This window comes from Lutjanus erythropterus, chromosome 16 (assembly GCF_056507025.1).
Source record: "Lutjanus erythropterus isolate fLutEry1 chromosome 16, fLutEry1.hap2, whole genome shotgun sequence".
Classification (NCBI taxonomy): Eukaryota; Metazoa; Chordata; class Actinopteri; order Lutjaniformes; family Lutjanidae; genus Lutjanus; species Lutjanus erythropterus.
In genome coordinates, this window is record NC_139332.1 from 38,391,460 (window position 1) to 38,415,296 (window position 23,837).

The 23,837-nt window shown below is 40.8% G+C and overlaps 2 protein-coding genes across 3 annotated transcripts; one reads left to right on the top strand and one right to left on the bottom strand.

Annotated features, from left to right (window-relative positions):
* Positions 1–48: 48 nt before the first annotated feature.
* On the top strand, positions 49–19,955 carry LOC146313691 (uncharacterized). The gene is made up of 5 exons (XM_084738399.1): positions 49–265; positions 1,721–3,663; positions 11,076–11,196; positions 14,040–14,255; positions 16,952–19,955. Exons 1-5 carry the CDS (start codon positions 202–204, stop codon positions 18,913–18,915), a joined length of 4,308 nt encoding a protein of 1,435 aa, XP_084594525.1. The 5' UTR covers positions 49–201; the 3' UTR covers positions 18,916–19,955.
* LOC146313692 (uncharacterized) lies at positions 5,437–10,360 on the bottom strand. 2 transcript variants are annotated; one of them, XM_084739609.1, is made up of 4 exons: positions 10,125–10,360; positions 7,208–8,773; positions 6,418–6,509; positions 5,437–6,189 (listed from the first exon to the last, which is right to left on the bottom strand). In XM_084739609.1, exons 1-2 carry the CDS (start codon positions 10,315–10,317, stop codon positions 7,479–7,481), a joined length of 1,488 nt encoding a protein of 495 aa, XP_084595735.1. In that variant the 5' UTR covers positions 10,318–10,360; the 3' UTR covers positions 5,437–6,189; positions 6,418–6,509; positions 7,208–7,478. The 2 variants fall into 2 exon arrangements, with proteins under 2 accessions (XP_084595735.1, XP_084595734.1); XM_084739608.1 differs by having other exon boundaries at positions 7,208–8,785.
* Positions 19,956–23,837: the final 3,882 nt, after the last annotated feature.

Sequence of the window (23,837 nt, forward strand, 5' to 3'; positions counted from 1 at the left end):
CAGTTATATTATTATTTCTTAAAAATCAGAAAACATTTCGGCGTACGCACCTTCAGTCACCACTGTGACTTTTATTTTGAAAGTCTGTCCCCGGAAGCCTCGATTTGTAGCTTTGTGATCAGGTTTGACTGTCGTTCTGCGAGCTGAGTGTAAAGAACGTCAGGAGAACAATCACAGCTGAGTTCTTTAACAGGACCCGAGATGGAGCGATACCACGAGTTGCCGGATGTGGTTTCTAAACCGGAAGTGAAGCTCAGAACTACAGGTCTGTTTCTGCTGCTCTGCTAACAATGCTAAGCTAACGTTAGCTGGTTTGAGGAAAGAGCAGATTAATGCTGCTGACATCAACTCTATACAGCTGCAAAGATTGATCAGTTAATCCATTAATTAATCAACTATTTTAATAATAGATGAGTCAAACTAAAGTCTGAATTCTCTGATTTCAGCTTCTTAAATATGAATATTTTCCAGTTTCTTTACTTTTTCTGACAGTAAACTGAATATTTTTTGGAAAGACTGAACACATTTTGTTGTATAAAAATGAAGACAGTGAATCAAAAGAAAGAACAGAGTTTTTATCAACAAAAACAATTTATTACAGCTGATTTCATTGTTTTTTTTTATTTCACACAAATATATGAGAAAAAAAATCATATTTACTTTATTTTTTGTTTTTTTTCACTTCCATATGAAAAGTTCGAATGTATAAATTTTTTTTTTTATTAAAATAATAATAATCAGAATAAAGGAGGAGACCTGAGCCTCAACTTCCTCAACTCCATGTCTGATATAAATAATAAACAACAACATTATGTGTACAAAAGGATGGATAAATTATTTCTCTTTCATCTTCTGTCACAATTTAGACGTTTAGCAGACGCTCTTATTTTGTAATTTCTAATTGTCTCACAGCCTGAGTAAAATAAACAATAAATGATAGAAATGATGAGTTTTACCTGTGTGGAACAAAGAAGGACACCTGAGATCAGAAACAGCATCAAACTGTCAAACTAAATGAAACACAGATGATCGTGTCTCACGTTCTGCACCTCTGGAAGGAGAACAAGACCTGGACCTCAAAGCTCCGTCTGACTCCTGACTCGTCAATACTGATGAGACATTTCAATGTCAAATCTGTCGTCTCTCCCTCACCTTTGTCATCCATCTGTCACTTTCACTCTCATGGCGTTTTTCACTCGACTCGCCGACTCGTCACACAGATCAGAGTTCATCAGCAGTTTTCATGCTGCTGCTTCTTGCATCATAAACTCGATCCGTCCGTTCCTGCAGAATCTTCTTTGCTGTTTTATTTATTTATTTATTTTAAAAATTGTTTATTGGTTCTCAGCAGAGAACTCTGTCTCCACTGTTTCTCTGTGGACACCGAGGACAGCACCTTCTCATGGTTGGTTAGCAGTGATCAATGTGACAGTGAGGCCACGCCCCCACCCTGCCTCCTCAGCTCATTTGTCCACTTTTTAGCATTTGTCCAAATTATGCAGTGGGTGGAGCCAGACCTGGGGTTACGGTTAGGTCACACTGTAACATGTACAACAAGTAATACGTGTAGAAGAATGTAAAAAATCAAATCTATGAGTCATTATTAGGTTTTATTCAATATCTGTTAATGTGTTTTAATGTTTTGTTCTTGAATGTCACTGGAGTCATTGTGTTCCAGCTCTTGTTTATATTAACGGCGCTTTGTCTGTCTGTGTTTCAGTTTTACCCTCAAATGTCCAAAAAGAGGTTACTGTTAAAGAGGAGCAGCAGAAGTGGAGTCCCCAGGAGGACCCAAAGCCCCCACACATTAAAGAGGAACAGGAAGAAATCTGGACTAGTCAGGAGGGAGAGCAGCTGGAGGAGGTGAAGAAGGAGGAGAAGGATGAAGATAAACCTCCATCCTCACAGCTTCATCAAAAACAAACTGAACAGATGAAAACAGAAGCTGATGACTGTGGAGAACCAGAACCAGCCTGGAACTCACATCCAGATACACATTTAACACCTGATACTGAAGACAAGACTGAAGACTCTTCTGAGACTGATGTCAGTGATGGTGACTGGGAGGAGACCAGAGAAACTCAGTCAAGTTCAAACTCTCTCGTCCCCATCAGTAACGTGGGACGTAATACTGAAAACAAACCATTCAGCTGCACTGAATGTGGGAAAACATTTAGCCGCAGGGATCATTTGATGAGACACGTTAAAATGCACACGGGAGAGAAGCCGTTCAGTTGTTCAGTTTGTGGTAAAAGATTTACACATCGGACCAACATGACTCAACATATGGCCATCCACACTGGAGAGAAACGATACGGCTGTAACGTCTGTGATAGAAGATTCACCTGGTCGACTCAGGTCAAAACTCACCGCTGTGTCGTAAAGTCGTCTCAGCTGAAATCCTTCAGCTGCTCAACATGCAGCAAAACGTTCAACTGCAGCACAAATCTGAAGGCTCACATGAGAATTCACACAGGTGAGAAACCATTCAGCTGCTCAGACTGTAAAAGAAGATTCACCTGGCATCATCAGCTGCAGTATCACAGGTGTGTCTGTGATCAGAGTCAGACTGAGGAACCAGGCAGGAACTCAAATCACGACAAGACTGAGACAGGTGATGACAGTAACAAGAGCAGAGACCCTCAGGCAGGTTTAAACTCTCAGACACATAATGAAGCATTTGTCGGTGATATTAATTTTAATACTGCAGAGGAACCATGTAGTCGCTCACTGCGTAGTGAAGGATGTGGTCACACAGACTCTCTGAAGACACAGCTGAGAGCTCACACAATAGACAAACCCTTTAAATGCTCCATCTGTGGTGAAAGATTTCCTCAAAGATCAATCTTAATGAGTCACATGAGGATCCATGCGAGGCACAAACGATCCAATCGCAGTAACATTCATAGACGATCAGAACCAGCCAATGAACATTTACAACCAGATACTGAAGACAAGACAACACAGAAACACGTAACTGCTGTCAGGGATGATGATTGGATGGAGACCATGGAACCTCAGTTGGTCCCATGTCAACCTGCTGAGAAACTGTTCAGTTGCTCTGAGTGTGGGAAAAGATTCAGTCACACTGGAAATCTGAACCGACACATGAGGGCTCACACAGGAGAGAAACCATTCAGCTGCTCTGTGTGTGGTCGAAGCTTTGCTGACAAAGCAACTCTGATAAAACACATGAGGTCGCACACTGGAGAGAAACCCTTCGGTTGTTCAGTTTGTGGCAAAAGATTCATACGCAGAGTGAGTCTGAAGCACCACTCAGTTCAACATGCCAGGCAGCTCAGTGGTGTCGGTGAGTCCTCTCAGCTGATAGAGACATTCAGCTGCTGTGAGTGTGGGAAGACGTTTGGACGTAAAGACACACTACAGGAACACCTAAGGATTCACAGCGGAGAGAAACCCTTCAGCTGCTCTGAGTGCAGTAGAGCATTCAGTCGTAGATCAAACCTGAAGACTCACATGAGGATCCACAGTGGAGAGAAACCGTTTGGCTGCTCAGGCTGTCAGCAGAGCTTCATTTGGCATTATCAGCTCAAACACCACCAGTGTAACTTTGGAGGGCTCAAAGCAGCTGCTGTGAGTGTGAACAGAGACATGATGCCACGCCCACACGACGATGAACTCTGTACTGTGACGGAAAATGTGTAAAATGGAGGATTGTTGTTGGACTGTAACAGCTGATTCTTAGGAAGGAAATTCACCTTGTGTCTTTTTCAGTCTACACAGTTTCATTTAAAAAAATGTTTCTTGTTCCATCCCCTGCAAAAATGAGTGTTTAGTTTTCATTATCCTTCAAGTCATTGGTTGAGTTATTGTGTCTTCTTTTTACTTTTGGTCATTAAATGCATCACTGCAAACTGCTGTGAAAATGCAAACCTGTTTCTGATTGGTTTATGGTGACAGAAATTTACACACTTAGAACATATCTCACAGTGAACACTTTTTTTAAAAACCATGACAGTGTTATGTTTGCAAACATGAAGGTATGATTACAATGGCATCATTTAATCTCCCAGATGCAGATAATATTTGCTTGTTAATTACTACTATTAATTTTTTTCTCTTATATTACTACAACAAGTCAGCCCTGCGATGAACTGGCGACTTGTCCAGGCTGAACCCCGCCTCTCGCCCAATGACAGCTGGGATAGACTCCAGCAGCCCGCGACCCTTACGGAATAAGCGGTTTCAGAAAATGAATGAATGAATGAATTACTACAACAACATACTCTTAAAAATTCAAATAATGCTTTTGTTTTTTATTAAGAATCATGTTTTTCTAATGATGAATATGCTAATGACGTTATATTTTATATGCAGTGTGCAGTTCATCAACATTAAAATAAACTTGCTCCATGAAGCCTGTGAGTATTGATCATCTTCTTTATTTTACCTGAAAAATAACCAATTATACAAATGTTAATTATACAGTAAATGACACTTCTGTCATAAATGTTTATAGGAAATGCTAACTTTAGTGTAAATCAAATAGGCTCCAATTCACTGCTCATTTCTCAGTAAAAAAGAAACGTTTAATGTCAAAACCTTTGACTCGTAAACTTTTAACAGACATAGCTTAAATCAAAGCACATGTGAAATATATGTTTCTGAATAATTTACAGAGAAAAGTGTACAGAATGTTCACCGTGAGGTTTAATTTGTTCAAAAATCAATATTATCACTTTAAAACAGAACAGGAATGGATTTTCACAGAGTTCGAATGGCTGATTTTATTGGATATAGAAGACAAACAAGAGTAACATGTAAAATGTCAACACTTGTTTCCAACATGATCCCTAATGTCATAAAAACAAACAAGATGGACAATCACACAGAACAAACACAGAACTCTGGAAACAATCAGCAACAGGACGGCCGACAACGTCTTATAAATACAGGTATGAACTTCGTTTTCTTCACAAATCTCTCCTCAGAATGTTCACACAACATTAAGAACACTTAAAAAACAAAATGACTCAACTTCAATGTAAAATCTTAGGACACCTTCAAACAATAAAGAACACAAAAGACTTCCTGCCAACAACACAATAACCACATGTTCTGACCTGGACCTGCAGTCCAGACGTGTCTCCCATTGAAAATGTGTGGTGCATCATGAAGGACAAAATAGGACAACAGAGACTGTGGACTGTTGATCAGCTGAAGACGAATATCAAGAAAGAATGAGACAGAATTGACCTTTAAAACTTCAACAGTTAGTGTCTCAGTTCACAAACACTGACTGAGTGTTAGAAGAAAAGATGATGGATCACAGAGAGAAACTGCAGATTTACTACAAACATTAAAGTTGATCAGTCTGATCAGGAAATATCTGATCTTTGTTCTGGATTCAACTGAATTTAGGAAAGTTTTTTGGAAATCATTGCAGTCACTTTTTATTTATGTTTTACACAACATCCTTTTTGGAATTGTAGTTGCAGTGACTGCAAGTAATTACTGAAGTTCAGTAACTCGCTCTCTGGGTTAAGGATGTGCAGTGTGAGATGATCTGTAGAGGAATTCCCAACACTGACTGTCTAATGGTTTGTGTGTCATCTGCTCATCATCTTCATTTGTGTGTTTATGTTGATCATGTGACCTCCCTACGTCTTCTTCTGTGAACATCTCATTGGTCAGACGCTCAGTGAACAAGTAAAATCTTAATTTCCTGACATGTGTCTCATAGAGCTCTCCCACAGTGACACCTTCATCCAGGTACGCTTCCTGAAAGTCGACGATGTCGTGACTGAACTCCTCCCACCTTCCCTTCCTCGATGTCTCGTTTGGGAAAAATATTGTTTTGGCAACTGACAGAATCTCAGTTTTTGTGGCTTTCTTGGAAATATCAACCAGCCTGGTCCCTCCGCCGCTGCGTTTTCTGACTTGTTTCTTGTCATGAATCCACCCTAACTCTATTCTTCTTGTCATCTTTAAGGCCCTTTTATTATTTATCAGATGTGTCCTGATTGGCTTCATATAAGACTCGTCCTCCTCAGAATCTGGATCTTTGTGGTTGGTTTTTGTCTCCATCTTTCTTCGAAGTTTCTCGAATAAGGACAGTCTTTTTGGATCATCTCCACCCTCCACTGTTCGACCAGTCACATCACTGTACACTGGAATGTAAGCAGCAAGAGAGGCGTCATCTATATCTCTGGTTAACGAGGTGTCAATCTGTGATGAAAGAAAACATTAAGGGTTATCTGAAGTCTTAAAATACATCAACATGACCGAATAACCAATACTGTTGATGTTTGGATTAAAATCCAGAATGGACTGTATGAATGAAGAGCATTTACAGCCCGACATGCACCGCTATTACAGAAACATTAGCTAATTATTAAACTCATAGCACAATAGCAGAACCTTGAAAATGACACAAATGAATGTGCAGAGACTTACACGATCCTGCTGAATGTTCTGGATGTTCTCCTCAGGAACACCTCGGTTCTGAAGATAAATTGACAGACCATCATCTGGTGGGAGGCGGGGCCCTATATGAATGAATTCAGACAAATTTAATACATCTTTCAAATCACCTATAACAACATGACTGAAACAGTAGAGATGATTAGACTCAACAAGGCAAAAACACATTACAGGTCTATTCATGTACCTGTGAGTCACTGCACAAGAGGAAGACCATTTCTGAAAAATGTTAATTGCAAAAGGTCCATCAACTTTTCTTTTACAACTCCAATTCCAAAAAAGTTGGGACACCTTCAGCACACGACGCGTCTGCTCCACTTTCCTCAGTTCCCAAATGCTGAGTGTTGTTAAAAGAAAAGCTGATGTATCACAGTGATAAACATGTTCCTGTTCCAACAAACTGTATATTTACAAAAAACAATAAAGTTGATCAATTTGAACAGTAACTATCTTTCTCTTTGTACTGTTTGTACTCCGACCCTTAACTGCTTGTACCAATCACCCAGCCAGCTGTAACCAAGATTACAAAAACTGACACTGGAAACATTCTCACTTGAGTTGAGCAGGCGACCTTCTAGGTCCAGAGAAGGGTGAGACGGTGACCTCTGATGGACGGTGTATGTTTAATAAATGGGGTAAAAAGGTCTAAGTCAAGCAAGTCTTTGTACCGTTTTCAACTTAACTGACACATTTATTTATGTTTCACTCAACGTCCCCACTTTTTAAAAATTGTGTTGTTTCTACCTAAAACTAAGACACCAACCTTTATTGATCCTGCACTTGAAGTCATACGGCACCGTTGGTGGGTTGGACTGATTAGCAGCAGCTGTAGGTGTACTCCATGTAGGAGACAGCTTCTCGCAGGATGCCAAACTATCTCATTTTTGCAGAAAAACAAGAGCAGAATTTTAATTTTTGCATGAAAACTTTTCTCATAATTCTGGGATAATCTTGTCATTTATTGAAGTGAATGTATTATACTTCTATGTTGTATCATCTGAACCTTCTGAGGGTAAAAGTTGACAGTTTCAGCCTCACCTGCTGCTGCTGTCAGTGACATGCTGACGGCTCTCACAGTCAACTGAATCTTTTGTGTGAAGTCCCATGTGTGTTGTTAGATTTCCCTTTTGTGTGAATTTTTTTCCACAAATGGAACAACTGAATGGTTTCTCTCCAGTGTGTATTTTCATGTGAGTCACCAAGATGCTCTTCACACAGAAAGCTTTGTGGCAGACTGGGCAGGTGAATGGTTTTTCTCCAGTGTGACGTCTCATGTGCTCGATGAAGTGGCTGCGCCGATTAAAAAGTTTATTACAAACTGAGCAGCTGAATGGTTTTCCTTTTGCTTCTCTTTTTTCTGTGTGAATCCTCATGTGAGTCTGCACATTCACCTTTTGACTAAATCTTCTCCCACAAACAGAACAACTGAATGGTTTCTCCCCAGTGTGGATGTTCATGTGATTCACCAGGAAGGCCTTCAGGCGAAAAGCTTTGTGGCAGACTGAGCAGCTGAACGGTTTCTCTTCTGTGTGAAGCTTCATGTGTCTCACAGCAGCACCTGTATGTCGAAAACATTTCTTACAAACTAAACAGCTGAATGGTTTTTCTCCTGTGTGACGAGTCATGTGACGGATTAAATTGTCCTCCTGAGAAAATCCTTTACAACAAACTGAGCATCTGAATGGTTTCTCATCAGTGGGACATCCATCACTGACAAGGATGTCATTATTTCTCAGAGAGTTTAAACCTGACTGAGCTTCTCTGGTCTCCTCCCAGTCACCATCACTGACATCAGTCTCAGAAGAGTCTTCAGTATCTGGTGTTAAATGTGAACCTTGGCAGTCTGTAAGTCTGCACCCAGTCTGTCCACCACAATCCTCTCCAGCTTCTATTCCCATCTGTCCAATCTGTGGTTGGTGAAGCTTTGAGGACTGAGGTTCTCTGGTTTCCTCCCAGTCATCATCACTGACATCAGTCTCAGAAGAGTCCAGAGAACTGTCCTCACTGACCGGTTGTAAATGTCTATCTGGATGTGAGTTCCTGTCTGGTTCTGGTCCTCCACAGTCCTCTCCATTAGCTTCTGTTTGTGAGGACTGAGGTTTCTCTTCATCATCATCTTCACTCTTCACAGGGACAGGAGTGAATGTTAACTTGGTGAGATCAACTTCATCCAGTCTTTGAAGCTGCTCTCCCTCCTGATTGGTCCAGACTTCCTCCTGTTCCTCTTTAATGTGTCGGGGTTCTGGGTTCTCCTGGTCCGGACTGGGGCTCCGCTCCAGCTGCTGCTCAGGGTGAACCTCTTCTTTAATCACCAACAGCTGCTGGACGTCTGCAGGAAACCCTGAAATACATAAACATAATGACAAAAGTGGCTGTTTAGTGACCATTGCTCAAACTCAATGTGTATGATTTTAGAAATGTTGCAGTTTAAAGCCAGCTCCTACAGAACAAGTAAAAAATATCTGTGGTGTAAATCCAAAGCTTACATGTGAGTTATGGTATGTTCCGACCATCAAGCTGGAAAAAAAACAGCTCTTTGGCCCCTGCAGACTGTTCTGTCCATTAACATTTATCAATAAAGATTTGTTTGAAAGCTCTGAGGTAGACGGAGGTTGGTTTGCTAACAATAATGCTAACAAGACATAATTGTGCAACTGTGATCATCCATCTCGTCCTGTTTGCCCAAACTTCTAAGAAGGAATATGTCATCTGGACTCTCAGGTCGTGAGGAACATGTGAGCAGTTTGACTCGTCCACTTCGCAGAAAGAATCAGTGCTAAGTTTTACTGTTCATATTTAACTTCCACATGACATGTCAGGTCGCCATGGAAACAGATGCTCAGGTACAGTGAAAAAACAAAGGCTCTGACCTCAGGAAGCAACTTGTGGTTCTGCTTCAACTGTTGATATTTTAGAGTGTTAATATTGGGATTCTTGATGTTTTGTAGCATTGATATTAAGGTTCTTGATAAATATTGTATTTTAAAATGTTATTTTGACACATATTTAGCCTTTAATAAATCCTATCCTGTGATTTGAAAATTGCGGTCAACCATATTGCAATTTCAATCAAATTTCTATTAACTGTTCAGCCTTAGCAATATCCAAATCACAGAAACAGAAGTAAATTGCTGTTTTTTTAAAGGACAAATGTGAGAAAACGTCATTATATTAAAATGAAGTCCTGTAGTGCTGCAGAAACTAAAAGGCTTGTTCTCCACATGAAAGGAAACATCTTTGTTCAGTTCAGAGTCAAACAAAAATCACATCATCACTATTTAATTTTATTTTTTCAGTAAAAATGAAAATTGTGATGCAAAAATTATCATTCCCACTGATCATATCACCAACCACAATTTCACTCAAAATAATCACAATATTACTTCACCGTATCGTTCAGCCCTAATCAGAGACAATAAATTATCATCTGATTCTGTGAAATGTTTAGTATTTATTATTCCAGTGACGTCAGTTAGATTCGGTCCAATCAGAGATGTGGAATAAATCACCCTCAAGTGTTCAGAAACTACAGGTAACATCAGCTGTGAGATTATTGGTTATCATATCGGCTGTATATCCCCCGATTCTTCCCCTGCAGTAATGATCTGATCGATCAGTGATCCGAGCTGATCGATCAGTGATCAGATGTGTGTGATCAGTGAGTGAGTGTGGGTCCAAACCTGCTCTGTGTAACCGAAGTTGAGGGTTGAAAACAGCGTCCAGTAGTCTCCGTTGTCTCTCGTTCTCCTCTTTTGAACGACAAAGTGTCTCCTCGTACTCTGCTATCGTTCTTTCAAACAGACCAAATATGTCTTCAGCAGCCGCAGTTAGTCGCTGCTTCACCAACGCTCTCAACATCTGGACTTTAGACATTTTCACACACACACACACACACACACACACACACACACCGAGACTCTGACACACACACTCACACACACCGAGACTCTGACACGCACACACACACACACACACACACACACACACACACACACACACACACACACACACCGAGACTCTGACACACGATACACACTCACACGGAGACACTCATCATGTTAGACACACATCGAGACAAAGATAAACACACCGGGCGCCATCTTGTCTAAAATGTAAAGTCAGCAGCAACAAGGTCACAACTTCCTCCTCAGGCTTGATGATGTTTATAATTAATAGATTCACACTTCGATGTGTCGGGTTATATTTTATTCTCATAGTGAACACGGTTATAATATCATTTATTAAATTTCAGAAAATATTTCAGTGTAATCAAACAACACAGGAAGGTTATCACTGCGACTTTTATTTTGAAAGTCTACCTCCGGTTGCAGACGGGAGACATTTGACTTGGAGAATTGTTCACTGGTCGTGTTTAGAAGGTAACCCCAGACGCGAGAAAGATCTCGCGAGAGTTGATGATTTGAAGTCAATCCTGATCTCTGTGTGACTCTAACGGGAGTTTTGTGTCTGTGAAGCCGCTCGGATCGGAACAAAAGCGACAGAACCTTATAAAACATCAACACTTTTTACAACGAAAACAATGACGACACAGCGATTACATATCTCGCGAGAGTTCCACAGATGAAGGGTTCCCTTGTAGAACCGACCTTGTTAGCAGAGTGAACCGTTAGCTGAGCGTAAAGAACGACAGGAGAACCATCACAGCTGAGTTCTTTTATAGAACCGAGATGGAACGACCCTGCGAGCTGCTGGATGTGGTTTACAAACCGGAACTGAAGCTCAGAACCACAGGTCTGTTTCTCGTGCTCTGCTAACCATGCTAAGCTAACGCTAGCAGTTAGCCGCAGCTAGCTGGTATCTTTCAGATGACTCAGTTTAACAGCTTTCACTCTCGAGCTAACGTTAGCTTAGCAACATTAGCTAAAGGCAGCCTTTGGGATCAGCTCAAGTTTTCTGTCATCAACAGGCTAGCTCACCTTTGACCCCGTTGTGTCACCATGGTGACAGGTCAGCTCACCATGGTAACCTCGACAAACAATAGTCCAGAGGTGGATCAGTCAATTTGAAGTAAATTAATTCTGATAAACAAATAATCAATACAGTAATTATTGAAACAAAGCTGTTTGTTTTTGTTCTGTTTTTTTTAAAATTATATTTGATAAATAATGGATCAATATAAATGAGGTTAAACATGATCAATATGGTTGTTAGTTGGGCCATTACACATTTTGTATCTGGACAGAGATTTTTTTTATTTTCACTCAAATGTGACGTTTCACCGCCAGACGTCCAGAGTTGAGTTTATTATTTCACAGCTCAGTTCATAAACAACACAGAACGTAAAGAAGAATAAAATAAAATCGGACTTCAAATTGATTTTACTCTGAACATTTTTTGTCGCTTCTGAGAGTCAAGAACTAAAAAGAGGAACTGTTGGGAACTGAAGTTCCACTGTTCTGTTCAGTTCCAGGGTTCTGTCAGTGTGACTCACAAAAATATTATTAAAATCATATAAAATATAATCAAATACAAAATCTAAATCACAGAGGCTGCAGTTTTTCTCGTAAAAATAAAATGTTTGACAGAAAGCATCATAATGAAGTTCTGTGGAACTGTAGGGATGATTATTACGTTTATTATGAATTATTACATGATTTTGTTAAATCCTCGATTCTGATTGGTCGGTTACAGCTGTCTAAGGTCTGTTGCTATGGACACAGTTCTGATCATAGACTGTGGAGGAGCAATAAAATCATTTTAAAATTAATAATTTGCGTCAAATTATTTATATATTTTGGACACAACCAGGTAGTCAGCAGAAACCATAAAATCATTGTGTGACAAATATTTTTTTGTTTTGTTTTGTTTGTTTGTTTGTTTGTTTTGGTAAGTAACCGTGTCATAAGCAGGATGATGTTCAGTGAGCAGGTGATTATTGATCGCTGTGTGTTATCGGTGACGTACTGAAGCGCTGCAGAGACGTTCTGACAGAAGAAAACATGTTTGTTGGACTGAAAGATGTTTCATTCTGATTATTTTGATGATATTGTGATGTGCATCTTTAAAAACATGTTAAATGACTCTGGTGTGATTTTTTTTTTTGAGGAATCTGAACCAAAGGTTTTTTTAAGTCTGTGTCTGATGTGTAGGACAGGACGTCTCTGTCTCACCACACATTTAAAGACACATTTTGACATCAACAAACATTTCACCTCCTGAGATTTGATTAATTCAGACACTAACAAACATCAAATCAAGATTTTAAATGATCGTTTTTTTGAGTTAAAACAAAAATTGTGATCCAGAAATGATTGTTCTCACTAACTGTGAATCAATCTGGATATAATATGTGTTTTTTTACCACTTTGTGCAGCTGTAGTTTGATCCTTTAGAACAGCGTTTCCCATCGTGTGGGTCGCGGCCCCCTGGTGGGCCGTGAATAAATAAAGACACATGTTTCAGGTGTCCCTGTGTCCTGAGGCTGTCAGTCGTCCTCTGGGTTCCTGAGCTGTCTTCAGAATTAAAGGCACAAAAAGCAAGTTTCAACTAAATACAGTTCCATAACTTTTTTAATGATTTTTTAAAAACTAATCAAAAGAAATAAAATGAAGTCGAAGGATTGAATTATGTTATTCTTCATTTCTCTGGTCTGAACCTGTTCGTCTGTGTTTGTTGACCTGCTTCAAGAACACTGAACGTTCCTTGTATCTTGTCATTGGTTGGATGAGTCATGTGGGATTAAAGGTTTGAGCTGCAGATGATTTTCACATTTAAAATCGTGACGTTCTCTAGTTTAGCTGCTGTAGAAGGTTCTCGAGGTTCCTCAGGAAGTTTCGGTGGTCCGTACGGTCGTGACGAAGTTTTAGGAATCCCAGTGGGTAGTAACTGATCTCTGAGCTGTGGACAAAACAAGACATTTGAGTTCGTCATCTTGGACTTTGATCAACATTGTCTGAAATTTTATGGAGCAAACTACTGATTGATTAAGTGAAAAAAATTGATCACCAGATTGATCACTGTGGATCCGTGAACTCCACCTGTTTTCACGTTTGGACCTATTTTTCAATTGACAAGATTAATTTTTCACCATTTTCTGGTATTGTATGATTTCAAGTATTGTTTTCTGATGTCTGTGTGTTTAATGTTCTCTGCAGTGTGTTTAGCAGCTGTTGGTTCCGGTACTTGGACGTTCTAGTGGCCATTGAGGAGGTTTGTGGGGTTCTTAAGTTTCATTGAGGTTCAGCTTAAAGACATCTTTTGGGAGGTTCTCATGGTCATTGCAGAGGTCCTAGGGGACCTTCAGGAGGTTCTAGTTTTACTGAAGGAGGTTCTAGCTGTCAGTGTGATCCTTTACAAGGTTCTAGGTGTTCCTTAGGAATAGGGATGGGTGTCCTTTGAGTGTTATTGATTCCTCTTCTTATGAATTCCCAGTTTTGATTTCAACATGTTAAAAAAAGAGGTGAAATACTGACATTCTTGAAAGTAGGCCTACGTTCCTTTACAATGTTCTTGGGGTCATAAAAGAGGTTCTGGGGCCCTCAGGAAAGGGTTCTAGTGGTCCATTTTTTAGAACTGAGATGTAGATTTAATTTCATTCTTTCCTGATGTTTGTGTGTGTTTTTTGTTCTCTTCAGACGACCAGCAGCTGTTGGTGGGTAAAGATGAGGTTCTCCCTGAACAGTGGAACCCCAGTGTGGATCAGGAAGACCCAGAGTGCCAACACATTAAAGAGGAACAGGAGGAACTCTGGACTGGTCAAGATGGAGAACAGCTTCATATCACCACATTCACATTCACTTCTGTTCCTGTAAAGAGTGAAGAAGAAGATGATGATGATGATGAAGGTTCAGGTGGGAACAACATGGATGTCTTAATTTAACAGATTCTCAGGGGAGAACAGGGGAACAAAAGTGAAGGTTCACATGAAGAACCTGGTCTATTTATTAAGGGTACAAAATGTTCAATTAAACGCTCATAAAAAGTAAAACTTAGTGAGAACTTCACTTTGTCTTCCAGGTGGCTTTAAGGGTCGTGGAGAAGGTTCTAGTGCTGTAAGGGAAGTTCTACAGGTCATTTAGCTGGTTCTAGTGGTACTTCACCTTGTTTCTTGGGGGATTCAGGTGGTTCAAGTGGTTCTTCAGGTATTACTTGTGGTCATTACGGACGTTTCATTTGTCCTTTAGGTGGTTCTGCTGTCAGAAGTTTTAGAGGTCATAGAAGAGGTTCTAGAATTCAAGGGAAAAGAACTTCCTTATAGCACCATGGGAACAAAGGGAATCTCAAACTGGGGATGTTATTATTCAAGGGGATATTTAAGGGATCTTTTTTGAAGTTCTTGTTAGTTAGGTGCCTCTGAAGGTCCTTGAGGAGGTTCTCTTGGTCCTTCAGGTTGATCTAGTTGTTCTATATAAGACTGTAAAGGTTCTTTAGATAATAATAATAATAATAATAATAATAATGATAATGATTATTATTATTATTATTATTATTATCATTATTATTATTATTTTCTGTAACCGCTTATTTGCAGGGGGCGGAGTCTATCCCAGCTGACACTGGGTGAGAGGCGGGTTCACCCTGGACAAGTTTCCAGTTCATCAGAGGACTGACACACAGAGACAGACGACCACTGACACTGACATTCACACCTACAGACAATTTAGAGTCACCAGTTAACCTGCATGCATGTCTTTGGACTGTGGGAGGAAGCCGGAGAACCTGGAGAGAACCCACGCAGACACGGGGAGAACATGGAAACTCTGCACAGACAGGGGGATCAAACTCAGGACCTTCTTGCTGTGAGGCGGCAGCGCCGACCACTGAACCACCGTGACGCCCTAGAAATAACATGACACTAAGAATAAACGAAAATAAAGAGGGCGGAGTTACAGAGACGTAACATGATGTTGTCAATCAATATAAATAATTAAGGAATGGAATAAGACAACATCATGTAATGTCAATATAAATAAATATAAATAAAAAGATGAAAATTAAAAAGTCGAGGGGTCCTGATGGAGAAAGGTCATCTTTAGATTTAAGACCCCGCCCAAGGATCTAAGACTGCGTACTGGCTCATAAGGGGTTAACATTCATCTCTGTAGCTAGGGGCCAGACCCAGACGGGCTTTGAAAGTATCAGTAAAATCTTAAAATCAATTATAAAATGTGCAGGAAGCCAATGGAGGGAAACCAGGACTGGAGTGATGTGGTCTGTTAAACTCAGTCACAGAAGAGGCCAAACTTTAAAACACAGTCTAAGTCGTTGGCCAAACAGGATTAACATTTATTGAACAGTCTAAAACTTTTTCCTCCATAGAATAAATACAATTTAAAATATTTTTTTCTTCAACAATAACATAAAGCAAAATGAAAATATTTGCTGAGGCTTACATTTGAAAATGCTTTTTGTCTGGACACAAGACGTCGCACACTTTAATCACGCAGCATTTCAAAAACTCTCCCTCCGTAACTTTGACTGATTTGGCTGATCTGGTTTTCTCTTCTGCCACAACAAAACTAACTTTCATGGTTTCCTGCTGTGACACCAGACTCTTTTTAAACTCTTCTGTGTGTCCAGGTTTTTGTACTTGTCCTGATGTTATGTCTCATAGTTACATCTTATGTTATATTCTTTAATTACGGCCTCATTAGATTCATAAACAAGGCACACAAGTTTGCCTTCGATGTCAACAAACTGATTCTCTGCCTCTCACCTGTTTTCAAAGTCCACTTTTTGTTTGGCCTTTTAATTTGGGGGTTTAGCTGAAGTGTCACTGTAAAAGCGACTAATCAGTGTGTCATTAAAGCAGCGGGAGGAGGGGTTGATGCACAGGTCTTGATTTGCATGGCAGCTGTTGCAGTGCATTGTGGGATTTGTAGTATGAGTGGTGGGACTGCTATTTACCAGCGGGCCATTCATAACAGACACGTGAAATTATATATTATAATTGTATCGTGGGCCGGATGTGGCCCGCCTTGAGTTTGACGTGTGTGCAGATAGATATTATCTAGGTCACTAAGGAGGTTTGAATGTTCCGTCAGGAGATTTTCTAAGGTATATTTCTTGACAGAAATTCCAGTGGTCAGAGGTTCTAAGGATCCTTCAGTTGGTTGTAGTGGTCCTTTCAGCAGTTCTTTGGGGTCATTGAGGTGGTCCTAAGGTCTTCAGGTGGGTTGACTGGTTCTTTAGGATGTTCTGAGTATTTAGAAGGTTTTAGTGGTTCTTTGTGTGGTGCTTGTGGTCATTGTGGTCATTGGGTTGATGGATTTTTGTCTCCTTGAGAAAGTCGTATTGCTTTTGTCTTATTGGTCAATGGCGTGGTTCTCTGGTTCATGAGGGAGGCTCTTGTGGTTAAGGGCCCTTGAGAACACCTTTGGTAGATTTTGCAGAGACATGCAGGACAATGTTCATCACCACCATCATTAAATGTGGGACAATTCAACATTTTCAACCTTTTTTGTTCCTGCTTGAATTCAACAAAGACTAAAACATGACTGACCAGTTGGACTCTCTCTGTGTCTTCCCGTTTCACTGTATCCTGCAGATGTCCAGCAGCTGTTGGTGAATAAAGAAGAGGTTCCCCCTGAGCAGCAGCAGGACTGGAGCTCCGATCTGGACCAGGAGGACCCAGAGCCCCCACACATTAAAGAGGAGCAGGAGGAAGTCTGGGCCACTCAGTCAGAATCAGTCTGGAACTCAGATCCAGTCAGACATTTACAACCTGATCCTGAACACAGGATGCCAGACTGTTCAGAGCTGAAGTCTGAGGTCAGTGATGATGACTCAGCAGAGAACAGAGAACCTCAGTCGGTGTTAGATTCTCTGAACATTATTGAAGTCAGTGACACAAGGTGTAAAACTGGCAGGAAGACCTACAGCTGCTCTGAGTGCGGGAAGATATTTGGCCGCAGTCCACACCTGAAGATCCACATGAGGACACACACCGGAGAGAAACCGTTCAGCTGTCCCTTCTGTGGGAAGAGTTTCACACAGAAGGTCAACCTGACGTACCACATGTCTGTCCACACCGGAGAGAAACGCTTCAGCTGTCGATTCTGTGACAAAAGATTCACCTGGTATACTCAGCTGAAGAGTCATCAGTGTGTGTGTGAGTCCTCACAGTTTCATCAGAGTCAGACTGAGGGCAGCAGAGACACAGAGAGTGGAGACAAGTCCTTTAGCTGCTCTGAGTGTGGAAAAACATTCACCCGCAAGGACAACCTGAACATCCACCTGAGGATCCACACCGGAGAGAGACCATTCAGCTGCTCTATCTGTGGGAAGAGCTTCAAACATGGAGGACACCTGACGCAACACATGTCTGTCCACTCCAAGGAGAACAGGTTCAGATGCAGTGTCTGTGACAAAAGGTTCACCTGGCTCTATCAGCTCAAAAGACACAAGTGTGGAGGTGAGTCCTCACAGTGTCATGAATTCTGGACCAATCAGGGGGGAGAACAGCTTCCAGTCAGTTCTGATGAAGAGAAACCTAAGTCCTCACAGCTTCATCATAGACACACTGATGAAGAGGACAAGACTGAGGACTCATCTGAACTGAAGGTTGAAGTCAGTGATAATGATCGGACTAGAGAACCTCCATCAGGTATAAACGTTCTCACAGGTAAAAAATCCTTCAGCTGCTCTGAATGTGGGAAGATCTTCGGCCGTAAGGAACATCTGCAGACACATGTGAGGATTCATACGGGCGAGAGACCGTTCAGCTGTTCTGACTGTGGGAAAACATTCGGCTGTAAGAGGTCCCTGCTGGGTCACATGACCAGTCACACCGGGAAGAAACCGTTCAGCTGCTCTCAGTGTGGGAAGAGATTTGGCCGGATGGTGAATCTGAAGACACATGAGAGACTTCACACTGGAGAACGTCCATTCAGCTGCCCGTTCTGTGGGAAAGGCTTCACACAGAAGGTTCACATGACCCAACACATGGCCGTCCACACCGGAGAGAAACAGTTCAGCTGCTCCGTCTGTGAAAAGAAGTTCACCTGGCTCTCGGGATTCAGACGACACAAGTGCGGCAACGAGCAGCTGGAGCTCGACGACGGCCAGACTGAGGAAAACATGGAGGTGGAACCAGGTGAGAAACCATTCCGCTGCCGTCAGTGTGGGAACAGATTCAATCACAAACACAACCTGAAGGCTCACATGAGGATTCACACTGGAGAGAGACCGTTCAGCTGCTCTGTGTGTGGGAAAGGCTTCACGGCTAGTGGAGCTCTGAAGAAACACCTGAGGACTCATTCAGGAGAGAAACCATTCAGCTGCTCTGTCTGCGGTGTCAGATTCACTCAGGGTGGGAACCTGAAGAGACACATGGCTCAGCACATGGGTGACACACAAGAGAAACCGTTCAGTTGCTCTGTGTGTGGGAAAAGCTTCACACAGGTGTCAAACATGAAGAGACACATGACACAACATACAGTGACTGAAACAACGCAGTCACATGACATTGTGGTCAGTTCAGATCAGCAGGAAGAGACTGCCAGACTATAGACAGACACTGACTGCAGATCATCTGACAGCTGAGAGGACAAATTTATCCTCTGTCTACCAGGTTCTACTGTGTCAGAGATAGATTTAGTTTTTGCTTCAGTAACAGAATGTTTACAATTGTTTATGTCACAGTTTGATCAGTAGCACGGTCACATGGTCATGTTGGAGGTTCTGGGATGTAAACAACAGAATAGATTACACACTGAACAATTGATATAAATTTTATTCAAATCAGAATATATTTTCAAATCACAGGAGGTAAAATATTTGTCAAAAACGGGTAAAAATACCATTTTAAATTAAATATTGTGTCGCTGCAGAGATGTCCAGACCTGCACATCAGGTTCTACAGACTTAAGAAAATGCATTTTTTGGGTACAGATCCTTCAAATGTCACACGATCATTGTAATATTTTTAAATGAAAGTGAGAATAGTGATGTAAAGATCATCATTCTGTTTAACTGACAATCACAATCAAAATAATAGCGATTAGATGTTTTTTCAAATTGCTGTTGAATATTTAATAGAAGCCAACTTTAGAATTCCTAAACTGGTAGTTTTCAAACGTTTTGCTCCCAAGTCTCACCAAAGGACAAGACAAAGTCTCAAGTCACACCTGTCTTCATATCTATGTAAACTAACCTCTACATCCAAACTAACCAACGGACTGCATGTTGGGGAAAAACAGCAGCAGTCGCAGGCTTTGGTGTGTCACACTTGAATGATTCCCACCATCCAGAAACAAAGCAAAGGGCCGCAAGTGGGAATTGAACCGGCAGCTGCCGCAGAGGATTGACGGCCTCAGCACAGCAAATCCTTTCTGACAGGAAGTCTGTAAGGCAAACTAATCCTACTCACCTTCACTGTCCGACAGCTGTTCAGTCACACAGCAGAGGTCACACAGATGCTACAACCAGAGCTGCAATGATTAACTGCTTATTAACTGATTATTAAATTAATCACCAACTATTTAAGTAATAATCAATTAATCAGTTTGAGTCATTTTGAAATAAAGTCTATTTGATTTCAGCTTCTTAAATGTGAATATTTTCTCTTTTCTTTACTCCTCTCTGACAGTAAACTGATGATCTTTGAGCTGAATTGATGCATTTTTCATGATTTTATGGACCAAACAACTTATCAGTTAATGGAGAAAATGATCGACAGATTGATTGATAGATTAATGAATCAGTGATTTTGTGGAAAATCCCCCAAGCTCTCTCTACCTGATTCCCTCTACCTGGATGGGTGGAGCCCAGACGCTGTAAAGCAGCCAGGTGACATGAGTCCATCCTTTTCCTCTGGAGAACAGAGGAGCCTCAGCCTTCTGTTGAAATGTTCGAACTGAGTACCTGACATGTGAGTTACTTTGATTTGAATGAATTTAAAAAGACGTGAGTTGAGTTGAGTTGATTACAATTCAGGTTTCTGTGACGATTAGTTTTCTGTGATGCTTATTTCTAGCTTCTTAGGTTTATGGTGTTTATCTTTGAAGTTAAATGAATGAATTTTGTATTATTAATTGTGTTAAGGAGGAATTATGTGTAGTTTAATATTCTTTATTCTTTTCCCTTCTGTTGTCAGATGAAACCGGCTCAAACAACCTTATAATAAAGAGTCAAGTGGAACCTCCTGTATGTGCTCATCTGTCCTAACCGATACACCATTGAGTTGAATTAGATCCTTAAACCAGAGCATCCTAAACCCTAAATATTCTTCACAGTCCTTCGAGCCGGAGCAGATCAATTCAATGGACAAAGCACAACCACAGAGACGGTTAGTACGTCCTCACAAACCACCCAGTTATCTGGCAGACCACCGGACATCACTACCACATGGGCTTAGAGAAGCTAAACCTGCTACTCATCAATCATCAAAGCCTCCTGCCAACCCTCAACCTTCAGAGCCTCTAGATGGAGCTAACAAGGCTCAAGCACCTTCAGCTGGGAAAGGCCTACCTGCTGAGAAAAGCTCAACTTCAGGTGTACAACTCGCTCCACCTCCCAAACTTTCCTCCACGACTGAGGAACAAGAATTAAAGGGAGAAACAGCAACTATGGTTATGGAAGTTATGAAAGGAGACAGAACAACTTAAAGGCCTCATCTTGAACGAGGCGGCGCAGGCTCTCTTCTGCTTCATCCAACTCTTCTCCTTCTTCTTGTTCATCAGTCCATGACTGCCCCGATCACTCCCAGAACCTCGCGTACAACAGAATCCTCCCACTATAGTTCAGGAATTTCAGCACAAGCTATGTGAGCATAACATTCCCCTGGGTAATGACCACAAGTTCCACCATCCTGGCCCAGAGAGTTTTCGCCAGCCTCAAGAGGAACTATTGGATGTTGATAGGGAGACAAGCAGTGAGGAACCACCGGTCCCTCGGATGGCTGACTTACCTCCATGTCGCCTGTGTTTAGTCAAGCCTCCTTTCTGGTCTACTGGGATGAACTGCTTCGGTCCTGTCTTCATTAAAAATGGCCGCAGACAAGAGAAGAGGTTTGGGAATTCTCTTCAAATGCCTTATCACACGCTGTGTCTTCACAGAGCTTCTGACCAGTCTGGACACTGACAGCTTCCTTATGTCTTTCTGCCGCTTTGTTGCTTGGCGTGGAATCCCCTTTGAGGTCATTTATGACCATGGTACTAACTTTACTGGAGGCAAGAGAGAGTTACAGAGAACCTTGGATCAGTTGACCCCTGCCTTTCAGGAACATCTAGTGAAATACAAAGTCCACTTCTTGAGAAACCCTCCACATGCTCCACACTTCGGGGGAACCTGGGAAAGGGAGGTCGAGAGCGTGAGCCTGTGACCCGCTTCAGGCGTGTGCATGCGGCTCCGGTCTGAGAGGCTACAGCTGACATTTAGACTAAAAACATGGTGGAAATGACGTCTTTTTGGGTCAAATTTTAATGTCGCGGCTTACAGACACTTGGATTACACCACACGAGCAGTATTTTTTGTGTGTTATGTTTTTACATTTTGCGGTTCACTTCAGTTGTTCTGGATTTGTCTGCTGAAGCTCCAGGAGTTTTTTATGGACTGGAGATCTTCATCATCCTCACATCAGAACAGGAGGAGGAGACACTGAGGGAAACAAATCTCATTCTCAGTCAGTCTCAGATGCACACATTATTTATTGATTATTGAATTAATCAGTAAATCAAATACTTTGATAATTGCTTTATTAGTTTGAGTCATTTTTTAAATTAAAAAAGTCCAAATTCTCTGATGTCAGTTTCTTAAATGTGAATATTTTCTGGTTTCTTTCCTCTCTGACAGTAAACTGAAGATCTTTGAGTTGTGGACAAAACAAGACATTTGAAGACGTCATCTTGGACTCTGATCAATATTTTCTTTTATGGACCAAATAACTAATTGGATAGTGGAGGAAATGATCAACAGATTGACTGATAATAAAATTAATTGTTAGAGGAAAGATTTTGAAAATATGTCAACAGGTCATTGGTTGAAAAACTGTTTCAAAGGTGGAGGACATGGACACGTGTTACAGCTAAACAAAAATCAATCAATACTGTCTGTGTATCAGCTGATATGGATTGTTGATGATCAAATGATCGGGGAACATCCCTTCTGTCTGATGTAAAAACATCATGAATTCAGCTGAGAATGTTTTTTTTAGTCAAACACCATCATGAACTCTTCACTTCACAACAGGAAACCTTTAAACCTCCTCGGTGACATCCCATCATCCTCTGCTGTTTTGGTAACACGGTCACACAGGAAGTGGAGCGGCTTGTCAATGGTTCGATCGCCACCTGCATCAGTCAGTTTGAAGTCTGACAGGGTGTGTAGTTCATCACCATGACGATCAGGTTAGTCAGCGTCATCAGTGTGTTAGAAGTTATGATGAGTTTGTTTATGAGGATGAATGTAAATGAACCAATGAAATTCATTCACTCATAAGTAAATTAAAATAAAGTTTATAACTTTACAGAACAGATTAAAAACAATCAGTGAAACTGAAGCTGTTCTCTGAGTCACCTGCTGTTAAATATAATCAACATGAAAATGTTTCATAAAGTCCCTTTAATAAAAATTATAAATGTATTATTTTAGAAAAATCTTCACGCACAATAATACAGATGGCTAAACTGTCTGTGTGTGTGTGTGTGTGTGTGTGTGTGTGTGTGGACGTCCTCTTGGACTTTGATCAACAGTTTCTGACATTTGAAAGGTTGATGATCAGCTGAAAACAGGTCCGTTATGATTTTGTTTGGATCTATTTTTCAACTGACAAGATTGTGACAGGATCAATTTTTCACCATTTTTAAAATGCTTCAATTGTTTGAAGTTGTGAATAAAACAATCACATTTAATAATTTACAGAAAGTTTCTCATGAATGACTGAGAGTTATTCTATTTTATTGTATTCTCACTTCTTTTTATATACATTATATAATTTATTCCAGTATTTTAACTCTTGTCTGATGTTTTTTCTTTGTTTGTGGTTTTTTTTTTGCAGCAGCTGGTTTGTTGTTTGTGGTTGCAGTTGTCTCGTGTATCCAGCAGAGGACGCTGCTCTCCTCACAGCACTTTGAGTCAGTGAAACACACAGGCTCATCTGTGATTGATTTAATGATTCTTCTGGAAAATCGATATTTGATTTGATCACTTTTTACTTTTTATTGATTCATTTTGGAAAAAAAGACCAAAAAACTGTCAGGACTTTTATTCTGAAGGAAGGTTTTCATGATGTGATAGAAAAAGTGATAAATATATCGGCTCATTGATTGATTTATTGATTGATCATTAGTTAAGCTGTTTGTTTTTCTCTGTGCCTGCGACCTCTGCGTTTAGCTCCTTCAGCAGATTAACCCACACACCCCGTGACCGACCAGCTGATCTTTGTTGTGCGTGATGACGTCAGGTCGTTGTCCCGCCTCTTCGCCGTCCTCAGC

What these genes read in the sequence shown, in the direction of transcription:
- LOC146313691 (XM_084738399.1), top strand. Translation starts at nt 202, where the DNA reads ATGGAGCGATACCACGAGTTGCCGGATGTGGTTTCTAAACCGGAAGTG. An exon ending in ACTGAAGCTCAGAACCACAG is followed by an intron (nt 11,197 to 14,039) that starts GTCTGTTTCTCG and finishes TGTTCTCTTCAG; the next exon opens with ACGACCAGCAGCTGTTGGTG. An exon ending in TGATGATGATGAAGGTTCAG is followed by an intron (nt 14,256 to 16,951) that starts GTGGGAACAACA and finishes TGTATCCTGCAG; the next exon opens with ATGTCCAGCAGCTGTTGGTG.
- LOC146313692 (XM_084739608.1), bottom strand. Translation starts at nt 10,317, where the DNA reads ATGTCTAAAGTCCAGATGTTGAGAGCGTTGGTGAAGCAGCGACTAACT. An exon ending in ACTTCGGTTACACAGAGCAG is followed by an intron (nt 8,786 to 10,124) that starts GTTTGGACCCAC and finishes TATGTATTTCAG; the next exon opens with GGTTTCCTGCAGACGTCCAG.